At 19.7% G+C, this 23,709-nt stretch overlaps 3 protein-coding genes and 1 pseudogene across 3 annotated transcripts in view, besides 1 other annotated feature; 2 read left to right on the forward strand and 2 right to left on the reverse strand.

Moving 5' to 3' along the window:
* Window positions 1–315: 315 nt before the first annotated feature.
* Window positions 316–1,813, reverse strand: PF3D7_1234000 (conserved Plasmodium protein, unknown function; the record flags this gene model as incomplete). The annotated part of the gene is made up of 2 exons (XM_001350698.1): window positions 316–465; window positions 698–1,813. The coding sequence occupies 2 exons, from the start codon at window positions 1,811–1,813 to the stop codon at window positions 316–318; spliced, it is 1,266 nt and encodes a 421-aa protein (XP_001350734.1).
* A 1,309-nt stretch (window positions 1,814–3,122) lies between these two features.
* Window positions 3,123–14,813, forward strand: PF3D7_1234100 (bromodomain protein, putative; the record flags this gene model as incomplete). Its single annotated transcript, XM_001350699.1, has 1 exon — window positions 3,123–14,813. The coding sequence occupies one exon, from the start codon at window positions 3,123–3,125 to the stop codon at window positions 14,811–14,813; it is 11,691 nt and encodes a 3,896-aa protein (XP_001350735.1).
* Window positions 14,814–16,106: 1,293 nt separating this feature from the next.
* PF3D7_1234200 lies at window positions 16,107–22,309 on the forward strand (annotated as a pseudogene).
* Window positions 16,107–22,309: a sequence feature (helicase, putative, pseudogene).
* A 219-nt stretch (window positions 22,310–22,528) lies between these two features.
* Window positions 22,529–23,709, reverse strand: part of PF3D7_1234300 (DNA polymerase epsilon subunit B, putative) — a gene marked incomplete at both ends in the record, with an annotated part of 2,176 nt that continues 995 nt past the window's right edge. Inside the window, one exon of the mRNA XM_001350701.1 lies at window positions 22,529–23,435. Within this exon, the coding sequence (XP_001350737.1) occupies window positions 22,529–23,435 (907 nt within the window). The remainder of the gene's footprint in view (window positions 23,436–23,709) is intronic.

Raw genomic sequence — 23,709 nt, forward strand, 5'->3', positions numbered from 1 at the left:
TTTTAAAAAGAAAACATTATTTTGAATATCATAAAGAATATTTTAAAATATATGTATAACTTAATTTTTATAATTATTTATGGCCTAACAAATAAATATATTAAGTTATTTAAATTTAATATTATACAAATTCATGGGTACAAACAAACATATATCAAGTTTAAATTTGAAACATAAAAATGGGATAAAAAAAAAAAAATTTATAACAAAAATGTAAATACATACATATATATATATATATATCTATTTATTTTAATATCCTTGTATATTTTTGATAAGAAACTTTTAATAAATTTATATTTTCTTTTCATAACTTTAATAAAAAGATAATTTGTTATTATTCTTTAAACAAGATAAATATGCAACTTCACAACCATAATCGTAAAGAATATCTCCTTTATTCTTGTTCATAATATCATGTTCAAATATACATTTTTTCAGCTTACTACTAATTGTATTTAAGTCCTGAAAAAAAATAAAAATAAAAATAAAATAAAATAAAATAAAAAAATAAAATAAAAAAATAAAATAAAAAAATAAAATAAAATAAAAAAAAAAAAAAAAAAAAAAAAAAAACTTTCCTGAACAAGTCAGGCGACAAAATAAAACACATGCAAATAAAATTAATTTGTTAATTTATTAATTTGTTAATTTGTTTATATGTTTTTTTATTTTTTCATTTATTTGTTTGTCTAACCTTTATTTGATCGAATGTACCTTTGGGAATATGCACAAAATCCCTGAGCTGCAAAAGAATATTTTCCGTTGTTAATGGTTCTTCAATTTTTAAAACAGCACTATCATTTTCATAATGATAAGGCAAAATAAAATAAAGGAGAGGAAATAAATTATGATTAAAATCTTTTAAAACATTAGATTGTATATTATATTTTGACACATCAATGCCCACAATATTTACGGGTATAGAATTATATTTGAAAATTTTAGATAAATCTATCATTAATGATTTTATATACATATTTAGGAATATATTATGATTATAAAAGAACACTACAGTTTTTACATTATTATCAATAATTTGTAATATGTTTTCTGGTTTTATATCTTTAAAAGAATGTATATTTTGTTTTAGTTGTAAAATTTTACATAATTCTTTTTGTTTTTCATTTTTCTTTTTAATATATGGTATATATAAACATATTAATATATGTGGGAAAAATAACATGAAAGAAAAACATATATATGGTAATATGCTTGATATAAATTGATATATATATTCTTCTTTAGTTAATCTTCTTCTATCTATTAAAAAAGATGATGGGTCTTTATTATGTTGATATCTTTGTATATTATAATAATATAATGATTGAATATTTTGTTTTTCCAGATAATTTTTTTTTTCATCATTTTTTATTTTTTTCCCCTTCTCTAATATTTCCTTTATATTTATAAAAATCTCTTTTTTATTTTGATCTCTATTTAATTTTATATTCCTTAAAGAATCTTCATAATAATATATATCAAAATCCTGACGTAAATTATTCTTGTCTAACATTTGTATAAACTCAATAACTCTTTCATAATTGACAGGATTAAATATAATTCTCTCATATAATAAATTCATATCTTCTTTAACAACAATAAAATTACCTATCTTGTTTAAAACAACACCATTGTTTTCTAGTATATTCAAAATATAATCGTCTGTTCTTCTTTTTACATTATTTGTATATGCTCTTTTTTCTATTCTATTAATAGTCATATAAGAGGAGTGCAAAAGGTGATTTTCGCTTTTACATATATTTTTAAGAATAATGCTAAGAGTATGTATGCGTTTATAAAGGGAAAGCATTTTAAATCTTATATTCCCCACATAAATAGCTCTCTCTACAATGTAAAGAAATATAAATATAAATATAAATATATATATATATATATATATATATATATAACACAATTAAGAATAATTATATATAAAAATGAAAATGTGTTCATATAAATACGTATTTTATTTCAAATGAAATATGATGAATATAAAAGGGTAAAAAAAAAAAAAAAAAAAAAAAAGCACAAATAAATAGAATGTGCAAAAAAAACAAAACAAAACAAAACAATATAAAAATATCTATATATATATATATATATATATATATTAAACACCGGGGGAATAATGGTATACCTTATTTATAAAAATAATAGAAAATATAAACACATTTCTTATCTTTCACTACAATATGAATACATAAATTATTATATAAAATTAAATATATATATATGATATATGTATGTATTTTTTTTTTTTTCTTATAAGCATATTAATATATATATGAAAAAGGCGCATATGGTTTTGAAAATAAAAAATTGTTATAATATATATATATATATATATATATATATATATATATATTATATATATATATTTTATATTACATTTTATTTTTTTTTATTTTTTTTTATTTTTTTTTATTTTTTTTATTTTTGTGTAGATAATTTAAAATACAGTCATTTTTGTATATATATATATAATATATATATTTTTTTTTTCATTTATATATAACATTTTTATTATTTGAAAAATTTTGTTTCCCTTTCCCTTCTTTTTTTTATATATGCATATTTTTGAATTTATATGGGGAAAAAAAGAACATATATATGTAATATATGTAAATATATATATTATATATATTATATATATATAATATATAATCCATTATATGTTGAATTTATATACACTACTTTTTAAATTTTTAATATTATTTTTCATTCCTGTTCTTTTATTTTATTTTCTTTTATTTTCTTTTATTTTCTTTTATTTATTTTATTTTATTTTATATTCTATTTTATTTATTATTATTTTTTCGTTTTAAATTTATATATTCATATTTACATTTGTTTTTGTTATATTTATAATTTTGATAAACATTGTCATTATTGAATATATATATATATATATATTTATTTATATATTTATATATAATATTTTTTTAATATAATAATTCAAATAGATAGAGAAAAATTAGATTTATTTATTTTTCCTTGATTATTTTTATCCATTTATGTTTTCGTATTTAAGTTCATTTTTTTTTTTTTTTTTTTTTTTTTTTTATTTTATTTTATTTAATTAGAAGAGAATATATTACGAATGAGAATTATATGGAAAAATGAGTTCATTAATAAATTCGCTACTATTTAATGGTTTTATAAAAAAGAAAGAAAATAAAAATGAAGAAAAACAAAATAAAAAAGATATACAAAATAATGAGAGTAATAGTAAAGTGGATGAAATAAATATGAACAATCTCTCGAGAAGGGAAAGCAAGGAAAGGATAAACAACAATAATGAGAATAATAACATTGATGGTAATAATAAAAGTACAGATCGTATTAAAATAAGTGATCATAATAAACATAGTTATCATAATAAACATAGTTATCATAATAAACATAGTTATCATAATAAACATAGTTATCATAATAAACACAGTGATCATAATAAACATAGTTATCATAATAAACACAGTGATCATAATAAACATAGTGATCATAATAAACATAGTGATCATAATAAACATAGTTATCATAATAAACGTAGTGATCATAATAAACACAGTGATCATAATAAACACAGTGATCATAATAAACACAGTGATCATAAAAATGAACAAGTGGATGAGAATCTCCCTGTAGGGGTTAATCAAGAAGATTTACTACTAAAAGTTGTTTATAAAAATAAAGAGGATTTATTAAATGAAGATGATTATATGAATAATTATTATTTTGAGAGTTATAAGAAAGATAAAAGTATGAATATATTAAAAAATGGGAAGGAAAATATAGAAAGAGAAAGAATAAAGACTTATTATGAATATTATAATTCTACTAAATATGAACATATTCATAAATATGGAAAAACAAATAAGTTTATTAATTTTTATAATGATAAAAATATTTTATATAATTTTAAGGAAAATATTGATACACCCAAAAAACAAAAAAATGATTACATAAATAAGAAGGAAACAGAGAAAAACATGAATGAGCATTATATAGATGATATATTAAAAAATATACCCAGATATAATAATATGTCATCAAATTATTTATTGAATTTATATAATAATTCGAACAATGTAAATAATTTAAATATTCATAATACAGATTTTATCGAACTCCATGATATTTTTGATGAAAAAAAATTGGATAATGTAAAAAATAAAGATTTCTGCTTTTATAGAAATATAAAAATGAAAAAGAAAATAAATAAAAATAAAGAATTTTATAAGGATATGAATTATCAGGAAATAAGTCATCTACAGGATGAAGAAAGCGAACAAAGAGATATGAACAATCATAAAACTGGGACAATTAAAAAGGAACATAAAATAGGGAATGCCTATAAAATGGAAGAGATCAAAAATGTTGATGAAGTTTTAAGTAATGACAATACAAAAAATGAACATAATGATGATATAAATGGTGATATAAATGGTGATATTAATAATGATGATATAAATGATGATATTAATAATGATCACCACATTTATAATAATGATGATGTTAATAATGATCACCACATTTATAATAATGATCACCACATTTATAATAATGATCACCACATTTATAATAATGATCATCACATTTATAATAATGATCATCACATTTATAATAACGATGATGCTGTTTATAATTCTGGAGGTTCCTTTAAAGAAGAAATAAATTTTTTAGAAGGAAAATTTTGTTCGAAAGAAGAGGGAGAATTTCATATATCGAAAAAATCGTCTAATGATGAATTTAGTAGTTATGAGAAATTAGATATAGATAAGGAATTTAATTTTAACGATGATAATATAAATAATGTTGACAACATGGATAAGCTTTTTAATGTTGACATTGTGGATAATCTCCATAATATTAATAATAATGTACCACATGAATTAGAAAACATATCGGACTCATTTAATTTAATAGAAAATGAAAATAATAAAAATATTTATGACAAGGATGAAGATAATTTCCTAGATGATCATATAGATAATAATAATGATAATATTTGTAATAATTATTCTGGAGATAATGTGAACAAAAGCGATGTTGAGTTTTCTTTAGATTCTTTTTATAACAAGAAAAATAATAATGAAGAGAATGATGAAAGCAAAATACAAACTAATCATATAAATGACGTATTAACAACATATGAAAAAATAAAAGAAAGTGATAAAAATATAGTGTTAAAAATCAAATATAAAGAGGAAGATTTTAATAGTTATCATAAAGATAGCTTTTCTTCCTATGATTATGATTTAAAAAAGAATCATATTAGTAGTACTTATGAAGAAAAATATAAAGAGAAATTAAATTATAGCATACGTTATAATGAACATGATAAAAGTTTTAATTCATTGAATGAAAAAGATGATAGTACTAATATGGATATTATGAATAATATGAATATAAATATAAATAATGACGAGGAAGGTATAAATAATATATATTTCAATAATAATAAAAAGAAAAGTGATTTAAATAATATTATGGATGTATATGAAAATGAGCAAGATGATAAAAATAAAGATATACATATAAATAATATTAATAAGAATGATAATCTTGAGAATCATAGATTTAATGATGAAGTGGTTAATATAAATAAAAAAAAAAAAATAGAAAAAAAAAAATATGAATATGATTATTTTAAAAATGTTTATGAAGATTATAAAAAATATTCATTATATGATGATATGAATTTGTATGGTAATAATATAATAAATAATGTATATATATATATGTTATTAAATTATAAATATCTACATAATTATCATACGAAAAATAATTTTAATCATAATAATAATAATAATAATAATAACAATGTTACTATGATATTATATCCATATAATAATGAAGATTATTTTGATTATGTTACGAACAAAAAAATTTCAGAAAAGGATATATTATATAATGAATATATTATAAATGAATTATTTAATATAAATATAGATAATGAGAATGATAAATCTAATATGTTAAGTAATTCTGAAAAATTGAAAAATAAAAAAATAAAAAGTATAACAAATAATAATAATAATAATAATGATAATGATAATAATATTAATAATTCTTATTATTATGAGAATAACATGATACAATTTGTTGATAAAAATAATTTAGTTACTTTTAATAAGGAAAGAAACACATCTAACAATGCTAATGTAGAAAATAAACATTTGTTTGCTCAAGATTCTATATATAATAATTTATCTAATTTTTTAAAAAAAAATAATGAATTGTTTTTTAAAGACCTAGACAAATATATGAACGAACACATTTTTAATAATAACAATAATAATAATAATAATAATAATACTATATTCTTAGATAATTTCAGTACAATATTATCAAAGGTATATGATGATATGAATCTACAAAGAGGAGAAGAAAATAATAATAATACTACAAAAAATAATAAGGATAATATTTTAGAATATATTAATAAAATGTTATCAGCTGAATTACAAAAAAATGAAGTCATATCTTTTATGTTAAATAATATCTTTTTAAAGGAAAAAGATATATCTGATGTTTTGTTAAAATCCTTAATTTATCGTTATGATGAATATAAATATTTAAAAGAAGATTTATTTTTAAGTGATTCTCATTTTTATAAATTAAAAAGAAATGAAGAATATGTGGAAAACACAATTATGTTACAGGATGGTGATAATAATAATAATAATAATAGAAGAGATCAATTTTCGAAAGGTTTATATCATAAGAATAAGAATGATTTTTTATATAATACATATAATAATATAAATAATGATGAAGATAATATATTTATTCAAAATAAAGAATTAAGATTAAAATCTTTTGAAAAGGTTTTAAATAAAATTGATAATATAATATTTTTTTCTAACTTAAAATTAGATAATATATATAAAAAGAGAAATCCACATAAAATCGAAAACTTATCTATATCGTATAAAAATGCTTATATACATACACGTATGACAAATGATTATTATTATAATTATTTATTTTGTAATATACAAGGTGTAATAGCTTATTCAAGGTTTCATAAGTTAGATTTTAGAACATTAATACATAAATTTGTAAAGGAAAAAAAATTTCATTTAGAAAAGAAGATGAAGATAGATATGAATATGGATCTTAGATCATATGAAAAACATATATTATTAAAATGGACTGAAAGGAAAAATGAGACATTAAGAAGATCGTATATGTTTTTAAAAAGAGGCGGTCGGGATTTCTTTACGAGAACTGTTCATAATATGAATAATATGAATAATATTGATAATAATGATAATAATAATGATAATAATAATGATAATAATAACAATAATGATAATAATAATGATAACAATAATGATAACAATAATGATAACAATAATGATAACAATAATGATAATACAAATGAAAGTATGTTTAATAAAGATGATATAAAAAGTATGAAAGGTAGCTTAGCATATGATAATATAAATAACAAAATAAAAAAAAAAAAAAAAAATTTATACGAAATTGTTAATATATTATATACATCTAATTTTGATTTTAGTGAATATATTATGTGTGATTGGGAAATAGAAAATAAATTTGATACATGTGAAATAATAGATTCTAATGATAAAGAACAAATAGATAATCCTTCATATATTTATTATAATAATTCATGTTTATTATTAAATGATGATGGTCCTTTAGTTGTATTAGAATATATCGAGAAGGATCCTTTCATATTTTTAAAAAATGGTATGAATAGTAAATTAAATCATTATTTCATATGTGAAAACGATGAACATTTATATTCTTTTGATTATAAAAATAAATTAAAAAAAAATGTAGAACCTTTTGGTGAAATTAATGTTATTAAAAATACAATAAATTATTTCGGAGTACCAATCAAATTAAAAAGATCTAAACAAAGAATTACCTTTTTAGAAAATGAATTGTTCAAATCTTTTTTATTTACATATCCGGTGTATTATATGAATGCTCGTCAAAAAAATAAATCCTTGTTAAACAAATATATTAATGAAGATATTAATGGTGTTAATATGTGTAAGTATGATGGAAATTATACAAATCGTAATCATCTCAACTCTCAACAGGACAATAATAATATTAATAATATTAATAATTCTTATTATTGTGATGATTCAAGAGATAAACATAAAATTAATAAATATATGAACACGTCTCATTTGGATTTAGATATAAATTCTTTTGAAGATATCGAAGAAGAAGAAGAAAAAAAACACATGGATGAATATTATAATAATGATACAGACGATACATCTTTTTATAATACCGATTTTTTACTCATAAGAAATTTTTCTTATAATCAAAATAGATATTTCCTTAAACCCTTATATGTGGATGTAGATATGTACAGGGAAGAATATAAAGGGGAAACTATGGAAAAGAAAAATGAATATCTTATAAAAGAAGGATATGTTATAAATAATGAGACGGACATGTTAAATAAAGAGAGGGACATGTTAAATGGTGAGGGGGACAAATTAAATGTTCAGAGGGACAAAACATTCAATGAAGAAGATAATATTAAAGATACATATAATAATTACAATTCTGATGATGTCGAAAAGTACAACGCATCTAATTATAATAGTCTTAATAAAAAAGATATAACAATTGAGGAAAAGGAAGTAGAAGCATACAATAATAATAATAATTATAATAATGTGGAAACTTTAAATAGTAATAAATCTTTAAATTCAGAAGGATACATAAAAGATACTAACAGCGATAAAATAGATGAAGAGAATAATATATATTATAAAAATAATATGAATGATTATCCATATGAAGAGAATATGAATAATTATGTTAATAATGAATATTCCGAAGGTATTATGAAGAAGAATTATTTTAATTGTATTTTTTATAATGTAGGTTTTTTAGATATTAATGTAGATGTAATGAATCCATTATATAAAAGATATCTTGTGGAAAAACGGAATTATGTAAGAAGTTGGATAATAAAATTAATTGTAAAATATAAAATTAAAGATTCTAAAAAAATTAAAGAAATATTAAAAAAAAAATTAAGTTTATTTATTAATGAAAAGGATATTAATGTTATTGTTAAATCATTAGATATTAACTTATTATTAAATAAAAATTATATGGATGATGACGAAGAAAAAAATTTTTATAAAATAAAAAATGTATGTATTATAGAATGTATTTATCATTATTTACAATTATTTAAATATGAAGGTATCGATTTTAAAACAGTAATTGATAACCAAGAAAAATTAAATCAAATCATTTCTGTTTTAAAAATAGAAAAACAAAGAGCTTTACAAAATATAAATAATATAAAAAATAAAATTAAATATATATATGATAAATATTGTTATAAAAAAGAAGCAAAAACAGTACAATTCAATATTAAAAAAGAAGATATACAAATTTCATCAATTCAAAATTATTATTTTGTAGGAAATTTTTATTATGATAATAATATGTTGAATTATTTTTTTTACATTAAATATATTATTTCTTATTCCCCATGGAATATATTTAAAGATTATGTTAATACCTCAAATGTGAGCAAGAAGGAAAACCAGAACGATGACAACAAGAAGAAAAAAAAAAACAAAAAATATCAGAATATTAAAAATGAAAAAAATAGTATGAAAGGCAAAAAGAAGGGGGAAAAAAAAAAGAAAAAAGGTAATTTATTACATCGACATGATAATAATAAAAATAATACTAACGGTAGTAATAATAGTAATAGTAATAGTAGTAATAGTAGTAATAATAGTAATAGTAATAGTAATAGTAATAGTAGTAATAATAGTAGTAGTCGTGAACTCTCCATACAACAGTATACATCAAATGATGATACTGATATGTCTAATATGAGTAATTATCCATACCATTCCGAAGAACACAAAAAAAGTAGCAACACAAAAGAAAAACGTCAAAAAAATCTAAAAGTCAAGAATAAAAAAAAAACTTCACATGCACATAATGCAAGTTACACAAACAGCGAGAAAGACGAACAAGAAAGAGAAATAAACAAAAAAAACATAAAGGAAAAAGAAAATAAATTAATACATGAATTTGAATCAAATAATGATGAAAAAATAGATTTGAATTCGGAAAGTACCTATAAGTCAGATGATTCGATATCCAGTGGTTCTATATCGAATGATTCCATATCGAATGGTTCTATATCCAATGATTCTATATCGAATGGTTCTATATCCAATGATTCCATATCCAGTGGTTCTGTATCGAATGATTCCATTTCAAAAGGTTCTGCTTCAAAAGATTCTTCATCATTTGACTGCACCCAAAGCCATACAGATGACCACGTTGATAGAAATATAAAGAAAACGGATAAAAGGAATAAAAGAAATAATAAGAGTAATAAAAGGAGTAAGAAAAAAAAGGATGAAAGAAGTGAAAACATAAATTACGATTCAGATGAGGAATTAAAGAAAAAGGAAATACAAAATGATCCTAAGGATTCAGAATTAGAAAAGAATAGTGATAACAATAATAATAATAATAAAAAGGTGGGGAGAAAGAATTATTTTTATGCAACATATTTATATAGCCATGTAGTATATAATTCAAAATTACATAGTGGAAATATATCATATCAAAAGAACAAAAATAATAATAATAACAATAATAATAATTATTGTTATAATAATAATTTGTATGGAAATAAATATAGAGAACAACAAATGAAAAATAAAATATTTATGGAGAATAGTAACATTATGAAAAGAGGAGATGTAATAAATAAAAGAATAAATATGTCTGAAAAAAGACAAAAACGACAAGGGAATAATACATTTACAAAAGGTAACAAGGGATACCATTTTAATATGAAAGGAAAATATAACTTTAGTTATTTTTATACTAAATCTAATAATTTAAATGCTGATGTACAGGATATGAAAAAAAAAAAAAAAAATTATATGAACTATAAGAATTATATAGAGGGTGATAAGAGAGGAGTACATGATGGATATTATAAATATGACAAAGAAGAAAGTGTGTTTGAAAAAATGTATAAAATGGAAGAATATGAAATTAATAACAAGAGCAAGAAAAAGAAAAATATTGAAAATATTAACAATATTAACAATATTAACAATATTAACAATATTAACAATATTAACAATATTAACAATATTAACAATATTAACAATATTAACAATATTGATGATGGTGATAATAATAATAAGATGATGATGGTGAATAATATTATTTTAGATGGTGATGAGGAAGATGATATAACTATGCTGAATAATAACAAGATATATAATAAAGATCAAATGAATCGATCAAGTGTTTTTAAAAATATGACATTGATTAATCATAATAATAAAAATACATATAATGATAATAATATGTTTGTGTGTGGTAAAGATTTAAACAAGAATATAAACATGTCTCTATATATGAAATGTATAACACATTTCAGTATTAAGGATTTATCTAAAACCCTTATAAGTATTGGTTTTCATAATAAAATTATAAAAAATATGAATCGAAATGAGCAACTAAATTTAATTAAGAAGAATATTAAAAATGAAAAAATATTAACAAGTACAAATAAACTTATACATATATATATGATAAAGAAATTAATCAGTGAACAATTTAAAAATTTACAACAACCAGTTTATTTAAAATATAATAAAAATGTTTTATATATAGATGAGAAAAAAAGTTTAGTAAATCAGAATGATGTGATTCATCAAAATAGAGAAATGAAAAACAAAACCAAAGCAAGTAATAATTATCTTTATAATAAAACATATCATACAAATAATATAGCGAATGATAATAATGATAAGGGAAAACGTTTTAATAATGAAGATAATGGTTTATATTATTATGATAAAGAAAGAAAAGAAAATCATTCAGTCATTTTAGATATTCCAAAAAAAACAAAGATAGAAAAATGTCGAATAAAATTAATAAGAAAATTTTTTTGTGAATCGTCAAGTGAAAATGAATATTCTCCAAAATCTTTATCAGATGTCGAAGGATCATCATCCTTTTATGAATCCTCCGTTGATTCTGGGTTATCTGACAAAATGAAAACATTACATCGTTTAGATGATATGGATAATATAAAAAAAAAAAAGAAAATAGATAATATGAACCATAGGAACAATCATCTTAAAGGTACTTATCATGAGGATAAAAAAAAGGTATATGCAAAGGATTGTTATGATGAAGATGATTTTATTGATGAGGATGAGAAAAAAGATTTGGAAATTATAAGGGAAATTAAAACGAAGGAGTATAATATAGAAGATAATGAAAATAATTATAAATTAATACATTGTTTAAAATGGACACGTGTATATATAAGAAGAAAGGATGATAATACTATGAGGCTTGTAGAATATGGAAATATAAATACACCTGATGTATATAATAATAATATGAACCATAATAACAACATAAACAATAATAATAATAATAATAAGAATAATATTCCTTTGTTAACACCCCATTTTAATAATCAAGATTTAAAAAATGCTGAGCAAAATTACAATATGACTCACACCTTTGATAACGGCACGTTTAGTAATAATCCTGTGTACACAAATAATTTTCAAGATATACAAAAATATATTACAAATAATAATATTGATAAAATTGACAACATACAAACGTTATATATTTATGGAGAAAAAAATATTAATACCTTTTTAAAATGGAAACGATTTAGGGGGATGTTAAAAAGATACTTTTTTCTTTTAAAAAATACAAATAATAATAATTATGATAATAAAAAGAACAAGGTAATACAAAAAAATATGCAACAAGATATAACTAACACAAGGCACAAAATGTTTGCTTTTGACAAAAGAGATGTTTCTAAATTATATGAAGAAAATAATGTTGATGTTGATGTTGATATTGATGGGGAAGATGATGGGGAGGATGATGGTTTTGATTATTTTGATGATGATACTATCACAAATAAAAATATATATTTAGGTAATGAGAATATGAAAAAAAATAAAAAGAAAACAATTAAAAATAAAAGATATTCAAATATTATTCAATCAAATAAAGATCCAGCATATGGAATGGAAAAGGCACTTAGTATATTTCCTACACTTTTTAATGAATTGAAAACTTGGGATAATTTTAAAAAAATTGAAAAAAAAAAAAAAACGGAAGAAAAGAAGAAAATCGAAAATAAAATGCATGAGAAAATTAAGGATGGTGAAAAAAAATCAGATTTGTTGAAAAATAAAAAAAATAAAAAAAATAAAATTAAAAATGATGATGATGATAACAATATTTATAATAAAGAACTATATTATGAAAATATGAGTACAAATGAAAACCTTGCTTTGAAAAAACAAAAGAAACAAAAAATGAATAAAACAAATAAAAAAAAAAAAATGAATGATATATTATATAATAATGATAAAAATAAAAAAGGTATAAACAAAAAATTTGTAAACACAAACTATTCTATAAATATTAATAAGAACAATAAAAGGTTTCATAATATTATATCATATAAAAATAAAGATAATAAAAAAAATGTACAGAAAAATAATATAAAAAATAAAAAAACACATATTAAAAATAAATCAATTGTAAAAAAAAATAAAACCAATAGTGAAAGCGAAATAAAAAAGGAACATTTTCATGATCAGATAATAGAATTTGATAGTGATAAAAAAAAAAAAAAAAAAAAAAAAAAAAATGTAGATGAATCGAGTGATAATAAAAAAAAGAAAAAGAAAAAAAGTACATCCTCTATAAATTATATAGCACATAATAAAAGATATACATTAAAAAATAATAATAATATGGAGGAGGAGGAGGAGGATCAATATATGAGTGAAGAATATATTAGTGGTAATAGTAATTATTATGATGATTATCATAATGATAAAAATATCAAAGGAAATAATAATAAAAAAAGAAAAAAAGGAAAAGAAAACATGAACAACAGATACAATTCATTAAATAATAATGATGAAGATGAGGAAACCGAAGATATTTATTACACCCATGAAGAACATGGGAAATTTAAAAAAAAAAAAAGTAATGAATATTATTATAATAAAACAAATAATAATATATCTGAAAATGATTATATTAATACAAATGTATATAATAATAATAATAATAATAATAAAAATATTATAATAGATGAAGAAAATAAAAAAAAAAATAAAAAAGAAAATAAATATAAAAATATTAAAGAAGTAATAGAAAATTTTAATGATACATTATCAAATATTATGACAGATATATCTAAACTAAATAATTATAAAGCATTTTTAAATGAAGTTAATGAATCATATGCACCTTTATATTATACTGTTATTAAAAAACCAATGTATATAAATAAAATTATTTTCAGATGTAAAAAAAAAAAATATAATAGTCTAAATTCTTTTTTTGAAGATGTTAATTTAATTGTTACAAATTGTAAATTATATAATACACCTACTTCTGTTAGTGCATACTTATGTGAAATTGTTGATAATATGTTTAAAGATATTGTTAATAAAATAAAAAATAACAACAACTTACAAAATTATAATAATATATTAATTGAACATTTCTATAAAAATAAAAATTTATATAATAATACTTGGGAAAGTTTACAAATAGAAAACCTCTGGGAAGATGATCAACATATTAATAATTTATATGATAATACAGAGACACAAAATAATAATAATAATAATAAGGACCATTTGATTAATAGTAATAGCATATCCGAAAAACATCGAACCGAAGATGTATCTAATATGTCAGGTGTTTCTATCGATATAATAAAGTCAAATGATATAAATTAAAATAAAAAAATACCCAACACCATGCCAAATGTGAAAAATGGGTAAAATGTGAAAATTGGGTAAAATGACAAAATAGTAATAATACAAATGTTTAGGACAGAAAGTAGGACGTTACAAAGTATATCTTTTTCTTTCATTCATTTATTTATTCGGTATTTGTTATTTATTTATTTATTTATTTATTTATTATTTATTATTTATTTATTTATTATTTTGTATGAGACATATAATTATTAATTTATGATAGAAGGATAGATCCTTTGAAGCGATTTTTAAGATATACAAATTTTTTTTTTTTTATTCAGCATTATATAAATATATATATATGTATTTATTTATTCATTTTATTATTTTATTTTTATGTTGTTTTAAGTACAATTTTTGGATAATTTTTATTTGATTCTTATATACAACTTATTCATTGACACGTACATTTTAAAACATAAAATTCTTTTTCTATTTCTCATGTAAAATATGGATTGATAAAATATAAAAAATATACACACATATATAATATATATGTAGATATTTTGTTTTTTTCCTACCATCCTTATAATGGTTAATATTTTAAAAACCAAGCAAATCCTTAGATTTATTTACAAAGAAAAATAAAAGAAACATTTTGTATGTGTTTTAAATTTTTTAAAACTATTTAAATTGCGTTTCTGAAAATGAACATTTAAATAGCGAGGAGGGGAGAACAAGGTTAACACAAAAAAAAAAAAAAAAAAAAAAAAAAAAAAAAAAATACAATAAATAAATAAATAATGAAAGAAATATAAAATGTTTATATATAAATATACTATCATATATATATATATATATATATATATATATATTATGCATGTTTTATTTGTTTGTATATTAATTTATATATAATTTTTTTTTTTTTTTTTTTTTTTTTTTTTTACAACTAAATTATTATAATGTAACACAAATATATAAATAAATACATATATATTTATATATATGTATATTTTATTTTTTTACGTGTTAATATAAATTTATAAAAAAAAAATAAGAAAAAAATAATTTACACTTTTTTTTTTTTTTTTCCCCCTTATATATTCTTTTGTAGTTATATGCGAATGAGCATATTTTTAATGTTCTCGATAAGTATCCCCCCCCCTATATCAAATCGTAAACATATATATAAATATATATAAATATATATTAATACATATACATATATATATATATATATATATATATATATATATATATATATATATTTATATTTGTATAATAATTGATTAAAACATTTTCCTAATATTTCTATACCCACCTTTATGAATGAGTTTAAATAATGTAAAAAGAACTTACGAATGTTTATACACTCACCAGAAGATACAGAAAAATAAAAAATGGCAAGAAGGATTTTGTGAAATAATAGATAACTATGGTATGACAAAGATAAGTTTATTAAACACAAATAAGTGTTGTATAGAAAGCATATTAAGTAATTTAATAAATTTAAATAATATTGAAGAAGAAATTGAATTACCAAATTATATTATACAATTTGTTGATATACATAATTATGTAGAAAATGATGTACCAGTCGAAGTTACAAAAGAAATAAAGAGAGAAAAAGTAAAGAAAAGAATTAACAGTTTTTGTGTGGAAAAATTAAAATCTATTAAAAAAAAAAGAGAGTCCTTATCTAATAATAATACAAATGAAAATAATTATTTGGATAGTATAGAACATATGTCTTCTCCATGGGGCACACACAACCTGCACAATGATGATAATGATAAAAATAACAAAAATGGTTATGATAAACATATTGATGAGAATCGTAGTCCTAATAACTATGTTGATAATAATCATAGTAACAATAATCATAGTAATAATAATCATAGTAATAATAACCATTATAATAATAACCATTATAATAAGAACCTCTGTCATAATAACAAATTTCAGGTTCCTAGAAAAATCGACATAAAGGACGTTTCAATTAATAAAAGCAACCTTGTGGGTAATAGTTTTAACAGTAATTATAATATAAAGAATGAAGAAAATGAACAAGATAAAAATATTGTGATGGAACAAAAAATCAATCTTCATACATTTAAGAATGATAAACCAATATATCATAATAATAATAAATTAAAAAATGACGATACATTCATTAATATAATTTATACAAATAAAAATTTGTTTTATAAAAAAAAAAATGTAAAATGGATAGATGGATTTATTATAGAGAAAGAAAATTGTTTCGAATTATATAATTTGTCACAAGATAAATTATTTACAAGAGAGAAACCAATAATGGATGAAGAATATATAAATTTTGGAAACTATGTTGTATATAATAATTTCTTATCGAACACAAAAAATAAAGATAAAGATAAAGATGAAGATATACATAATAATGATAAAAAAAAGGGTAACTATTCTTTATTATCTTATAAAAATATACATTTAAATAAAAATAACAAATCGTTTAATATTCATGACATATCGAAAATTAACGAGAAAAAAAACTCATATGATATAAACAAATCTATATCTAATAATAAAAGAGATGAAGAAAATGATTTAACTAGAGATATATGCGATCTAACAAAAAAGGAATATACAAAAAGTTATTTTAAAGAGTATAATTATGAAGATTATAAATATAAAGAAAATAATTACAAAAATGAAGATATGAGAAATAAGGATGTCAAAAATGATCTTATTAGAAATAATAACATAACACATAATTTTATAAATAATAATCATTCAAAAAATATTATATCTGAAGAACAAAAAAATAATGGTAATCAATATATAAATAACTTTTCAGAAGACAAAAAAAAAACCGTCTTTTTTTATCATAATAATAATAATAAGGGTGATAATAAAGAGATATACGATGAAATTATTAATATAGGGAAAATTGTTAGTTTAAATAATTATTCTCATATGAACATTTATAAAAACATTTCAGTCACCTCAATGAATTCTGATATACAACAACACGCAGACAAAAAAGATGATGATAACTCATATGATGATAAAAAAGAAAACAAAATTTATGATAATTATAAAAATGGAAGTGGGAATACACAATATGAATCTGCAATAAATAAAGAATGTAATAAAACTATAAATTACACACTTGATTTCTGTGTGAATGAAACAACTTCATGTTCGAAAAAAAAAGATAAAGTATTTATTGAGCATTCATACAAGGAAAAGGAGTTTGAGGACAAGGGAAAAGAGATGTACATGATGAATGATAAAAATCGTTATGATGATTACACACATAATAATAATATTATTAATAATAATAATATTAATAATAATAATAATATTAATAATCATAGAAATGATGAGGAGGGAACCACCAATTTTGTGGTGTCCAATAATTGTATAAACCCACATGATAAAAAATTCAGTGATGAATTTGTTTTACATAAAAACATTGGTTCTGAAGATAAAGATGAAGATGACGAGAATGGCTACTGTAAGTTATATAAAATAAAAAATATAAATATGTTTAAAAGTAATAATTTTAACTTTCATATTAAAGATATACATAATATTAATAAACATAATTTATTTGTACCTATATACATTAAACTGTTAAATAATAAAATAGATATAAAAAATAAATTAAGTAATTTGAAATATTATCGAATTCCCAATTTTTTTAGGAACAAGTCGGAATATGTTTTATATTTTATGAACTCTATATTATATCAAATATATTATGAAGTAACAACTAAAATATTATATTTTCATGATGATTTGATACAATTTTTTAATGATAGGAATATATATAAAAAAAAAATTCAGCGGGAAGAAACCATCGAAAGGTTGCCACAAGAACAGATGATTAACAATAATAATAATTATTATTATAATGATGATGATAATAATACAAATGGTAATGATATTAACACAAATAGTAATGATATTAATCCAAATCATAAAGATAATAACCCAAATAGTAATGATAATAATACAAATGGTAATGATATTAACCCAAATAGTAATGATATTAACCCAAATAGTAATGATATTAACCCAAATAGTAACTACAAGAATACTTATGAACCTTCAGAAAATTGTAATGTAGAGAACTCTAATAAAATATGTAATATAAAAAAGTTAGAAGGGAAAAATGATATATATACCCCAGTAATAAATTTAGATGATGAAAAAAAATATAATATTTTAGAAGATGATTATATTTTATTTTTAAATGATTGTGAACTTTTTTATAGTATTAATGAAACTAATAAGAATATGCATACAAGTAATTGTATGAATAGACGTTTTTTTTTTAAGTGTAAATGAAAAAACAAAATATATTTTAATAGAAAAAAATAAAAGGAAAACAATAGTAGATAAGAATAAATATATTAATGTAAATCAAATAATTATATTTAGTAAAAATGATATATATCTAAATCAAAATGATTTATTAATATTTATAACAAAATGGAATAAGTTAAGTAATAATTATTTAGAAATTTATCCTTTAAATATTGAAACTTTTACATATATGAATGAATTATTTTTAAAAGAAAAATTTGCATCAACCAAAAATTATTCCTATTTTTTAAAAAGACATAAAAAAATATATTTCTCTTCTTGTTTATTCTTAATCAAATTTTTAGAGCATGTAGAAAATCTAAAATATCTATTTTTTTTTTATAGTTCAATAGTACAAACAAATTATTCTCACGCTAACAATTATAATTACAAATATATAAATAATATAAATCATATAAATCATATAAATCATAACAGTAATATAAATTCTCTACATAATTACTTACAAACAAATCATTTTATAAATTATAATTTTATATGTAGCAAAATTGGTATTAAAAGGGAGTTCAACCCTATGATCGATACACAAATTGTATTAAATAATGTGAATGTGCAATTAAAAAGAGAAATCTTAGAAAATCTAAAAAACAATAAAATGCTTAATAAGAAGCAGAAGGATATAATCACACATGTTGTTAATTGGTTTAAGTATGGCGGACCCGAGAAAAATGAAAAAAATGAAAAAAATGAAAAAAACGAAAAAAATGAAAAAAATGAAGAAAACGAAAAAAACGAGAAAAATGAAGAAAACGAAAAAAATGAAAAAAATGAAGAAAACGAAAAAAATGAAAAAAAAGAAAACCTTCCAAGCAATAACATTTGTGAAAACACCCATTTTTATGATGACAATTATAGTAGGAATAATAGCTTGCTAGTTAATGGTATTTTTGGATCAGGAAAAAGTACCCTCATTTGTAACATAATTTTATACTTAGATAAAATATTAACACATGAAGAAGAGGAAGAAAAGAAAAAAACGAAGAAATCAAATATAATAACAAAAAAAAAAAACGACTTCAAAAAGGACTAGTAATTCAGATGATTCCTATAATTATGAATCAGAAAGTAAAAAAGAAGATGATGATGATCATCATCATATAAACTCACAACATATAAATGAAACTGATATGAAAATAATTGAACACATAAATAAAAAACAACGTTTAAAGAAAAATAAAATTTTATTAATATGTAATACTAATTTAGGAGTTGATAATATTTTATTAAAATTAAAATTTGATTTCAATTTTTATGATTTTGCTAGAGTAGGAAATATTTATGAAATAATTTTTTTTGTCATAACAAACTTTATTACACTTAATTTAAGAGAAGATAAAAACGTTGAGGAATTATCCATATATTTGAATAATATAAGTAATAAAATAGATAATATACAAAGTACATTTCATAATAAAAAAGAAACAAACGAAGATAAGTTGAAGGTTGTTAATAATGATGATGTACAACTTAAGTTGAGAAATCATCACATGTATCTTAAGGAAAAAATTAATAATAAAATTGAAAAAGATGATATTAATGATAAAAAACTTTTAGATCATATCCCTTCCTATATGAAAGAAGAACATATACATAAAATAAAAAATTTTGATCAATTATTAAATGTTTTAAAAAAAAATAAAGAATTTGTTTTAAAAAATAAATATAAAAACAAAAGAGTTATAGCAGGAACTTGTAGAAGTATACATCTATTCGAGAAAATGAATACCATCAAACATAATATAAATTATCTAATAGTTGATGAATGCACACAAATTAATGAATTAACACTTCTAAGGTTTTTTATGAAATATCCTATAAAAAAATTTATTTTTATAGGTGATGTAAAACAATTAGGATTTGTTTTAAAAAGTAAAAATGATTTAAGTCGTAGTATGTTTTCAAGACTTATTGAAAATGAACTATTTATTAAATATTATTTTGTACAAAATGAAAAAAATAAAATTGTTAACGTGGAGGATAATATACAAAATGAAAATACAAACATAAATAATAATCATATATACTGTGAAAATATAAAAAGTCCTAATAATCTTAATGACTACACGAAAAATATCGATAATATTATAGATATTGTAAATAACCTAAATGATCAAGAATATTGTACTTTAAAATATCTATTATACGAAAAAATGTTTGATTTACATATAGAAAAAAAAGAAAAATATACACAAAGTGAAAAATGTTATAATTATAAAAATTATACTCCTTATATTAATAAATTAATTATTCTAAATAAACAATACCGATGTCATCCTAGTATCAGTGAAATATGTAGCCATCTATTTTATAATAATCGTATTAAAAATGCAAAACGTACTATGAAAATTAAAATTCATTATGATAAATATAATGCACACGTCAATCTAATATTAATTAGAAGCCATTATAAAGAAATACTACATAACTCTTCATATATTAATATCAAGGAAGCAAGGATAATTATTAGCATATGTGAAAATATGATTGATAATGATATTAATCCAGATGATATAGGTATCATTTCTTTATACAGATCACAATCGTCATATATCAGAAATAAATTAAACAATTCAAAAAAAGCAAACCAATTAAAAAGAGTTAAAGTTAGTACAGTCGATTCGTTCCAAGGAATAGAAAAAGAAATTATTTTGTTTTCGTGCGTTATGTGCCCAACACAATTAGAAAAAAAAAGAGAAAAAATAAAAAATAATGAAGAAGAGAAATTTGTAGTTGATGAACATTTTGTGACAAAGGAAAATAATACAATTGGTGGAAATAATACAATTAGTGGAAATAAAACAATTAGTGGAAATAATATAATTAGTGAAAATAATACAACTAGCGAAAATATTACAACTAGCGAAAATATTACAACTAGCGAAAATATTACAACTAGCGAAAATATTACAACTGGCGAAAATATTACAACTGGCGAAAATAATATTATGAACGAACTAGCCGTTTCAATGGAGAACGACAATTCTCAATTGCACAGCAATATGCTTTATGAATCTTTCTGTGAGAATAAAAATCGGATAAATGTAGCTTTAAGTAGAGCAAAAAGTCAAATAATAATTGTTGCACATAATAATTTTATAGAAAAAAACAAACTGTGGAATTATATAAAATCTAAGTGTAAAATATATTACTATGATTAATAAAAAGGTTTAAAAAAAAAAAAAAAAAAAAAAAAAAAAATATAAATAATGAAACAAATAAATAAATACATACATACATACTACATATATATATATATATATATATATATATTTATATATGTATGCATAATAATCATTATTATATAAAAATAAAATAAATATTTTAAAAATTTTGATTAAAAAAAGAAATAATTTTATGCTTGCTTGATTCATTTTTTTTTATATAGGAACTACATATCTCTTTGCGTCATGTTGTAATACATTATAGACGGTAAATGTTTTCTTTTTCGTAAAAGATAGATCTGAATTGGATATTATGGAATCGCTAGTATTATCTGAAGCATATGAAATAAAACTGTTACATGTATTATCACTGATACATATAAAATTTGGTAAAGGATATAAAAAGAGAAAAGAAGAATAACGTTTTAATATTCTATTATCATGTGGAATTGGATATATATGACTTTGTCCAACTATAGTTGAAATTAATATATCTTGTAGATTATTTTTATTATCATCAGTTGCATTAATAGAAGAGCTCCATATTAAATCATTTAAAATATCTTGTCTAAAGAAAATCATTTTTTTATTAAAATGGCGAATTCTACATGGATTTGTTGCAAATATAATTTTCTTTTTACATGAAAAAAAGGATTGAATATTTTGTTCAAATTTTTTTATATAATATGGAAGGATAGGCATTTTAGGTATACTATTTTTACATGCACATGGATCGTTTTTCCCTGGGATAAATATTAAATAACAATTTTGTAATATTAATTTAAATTTAGAAATTAATAAAACTGATAATTTCTCAAATCCTTTAATATATAAATCATTAAAATTTTTATTATAATCAAATTTTAAACTTATAAAATCACCCATTAATATAAAACCAATTGGTAGTTCATTATCTGGATATGTATTTACATATAACGAAAACATCTTTTCTAATATTTCAAAAGTACTTGGATTATCTAAATATATATCATGCATAATAATCCAATTTTGTTTTTTATCATTATTTCGTACAATTATTTCATATTCACCTATTTCTTTTTTTTCGTTTTCATTTTCAAAGTCGTAGAAAATATCTTCTTCGTTTTTTTCGTCGTCATAATTTCTGTATAAAAAAAAAAAATAAAAATAAAATAAAATAATAAAATAAAATAAATAATCATTTTGTTGTATATAATATATATATATATATATATATATATATAAATGTGTATTTTTTTTTTTTTTTTTTCTAAGCGATAAAAATATTTATATATATATATATATATATATTTATATATATATATATTTACATGTACAAACATGTATACATTAACATATATATAATCATATAAACATACATATAAGAACACATATATGTTAACATATACATTTGAATA

Source organism: Plasmodium falciparum (assembly GCF_000002765.6).
Source record: "Plasmodium falciparum 3D7 genome assembly, chromosome: 12".
NCBI classification, from domain to species: domain Eukaryota; phylum Apicomplexa; class Aconoidasida; order Haemosporida; family Plasmodiidae; genus Plasmodium; species Plasmodium falciparum.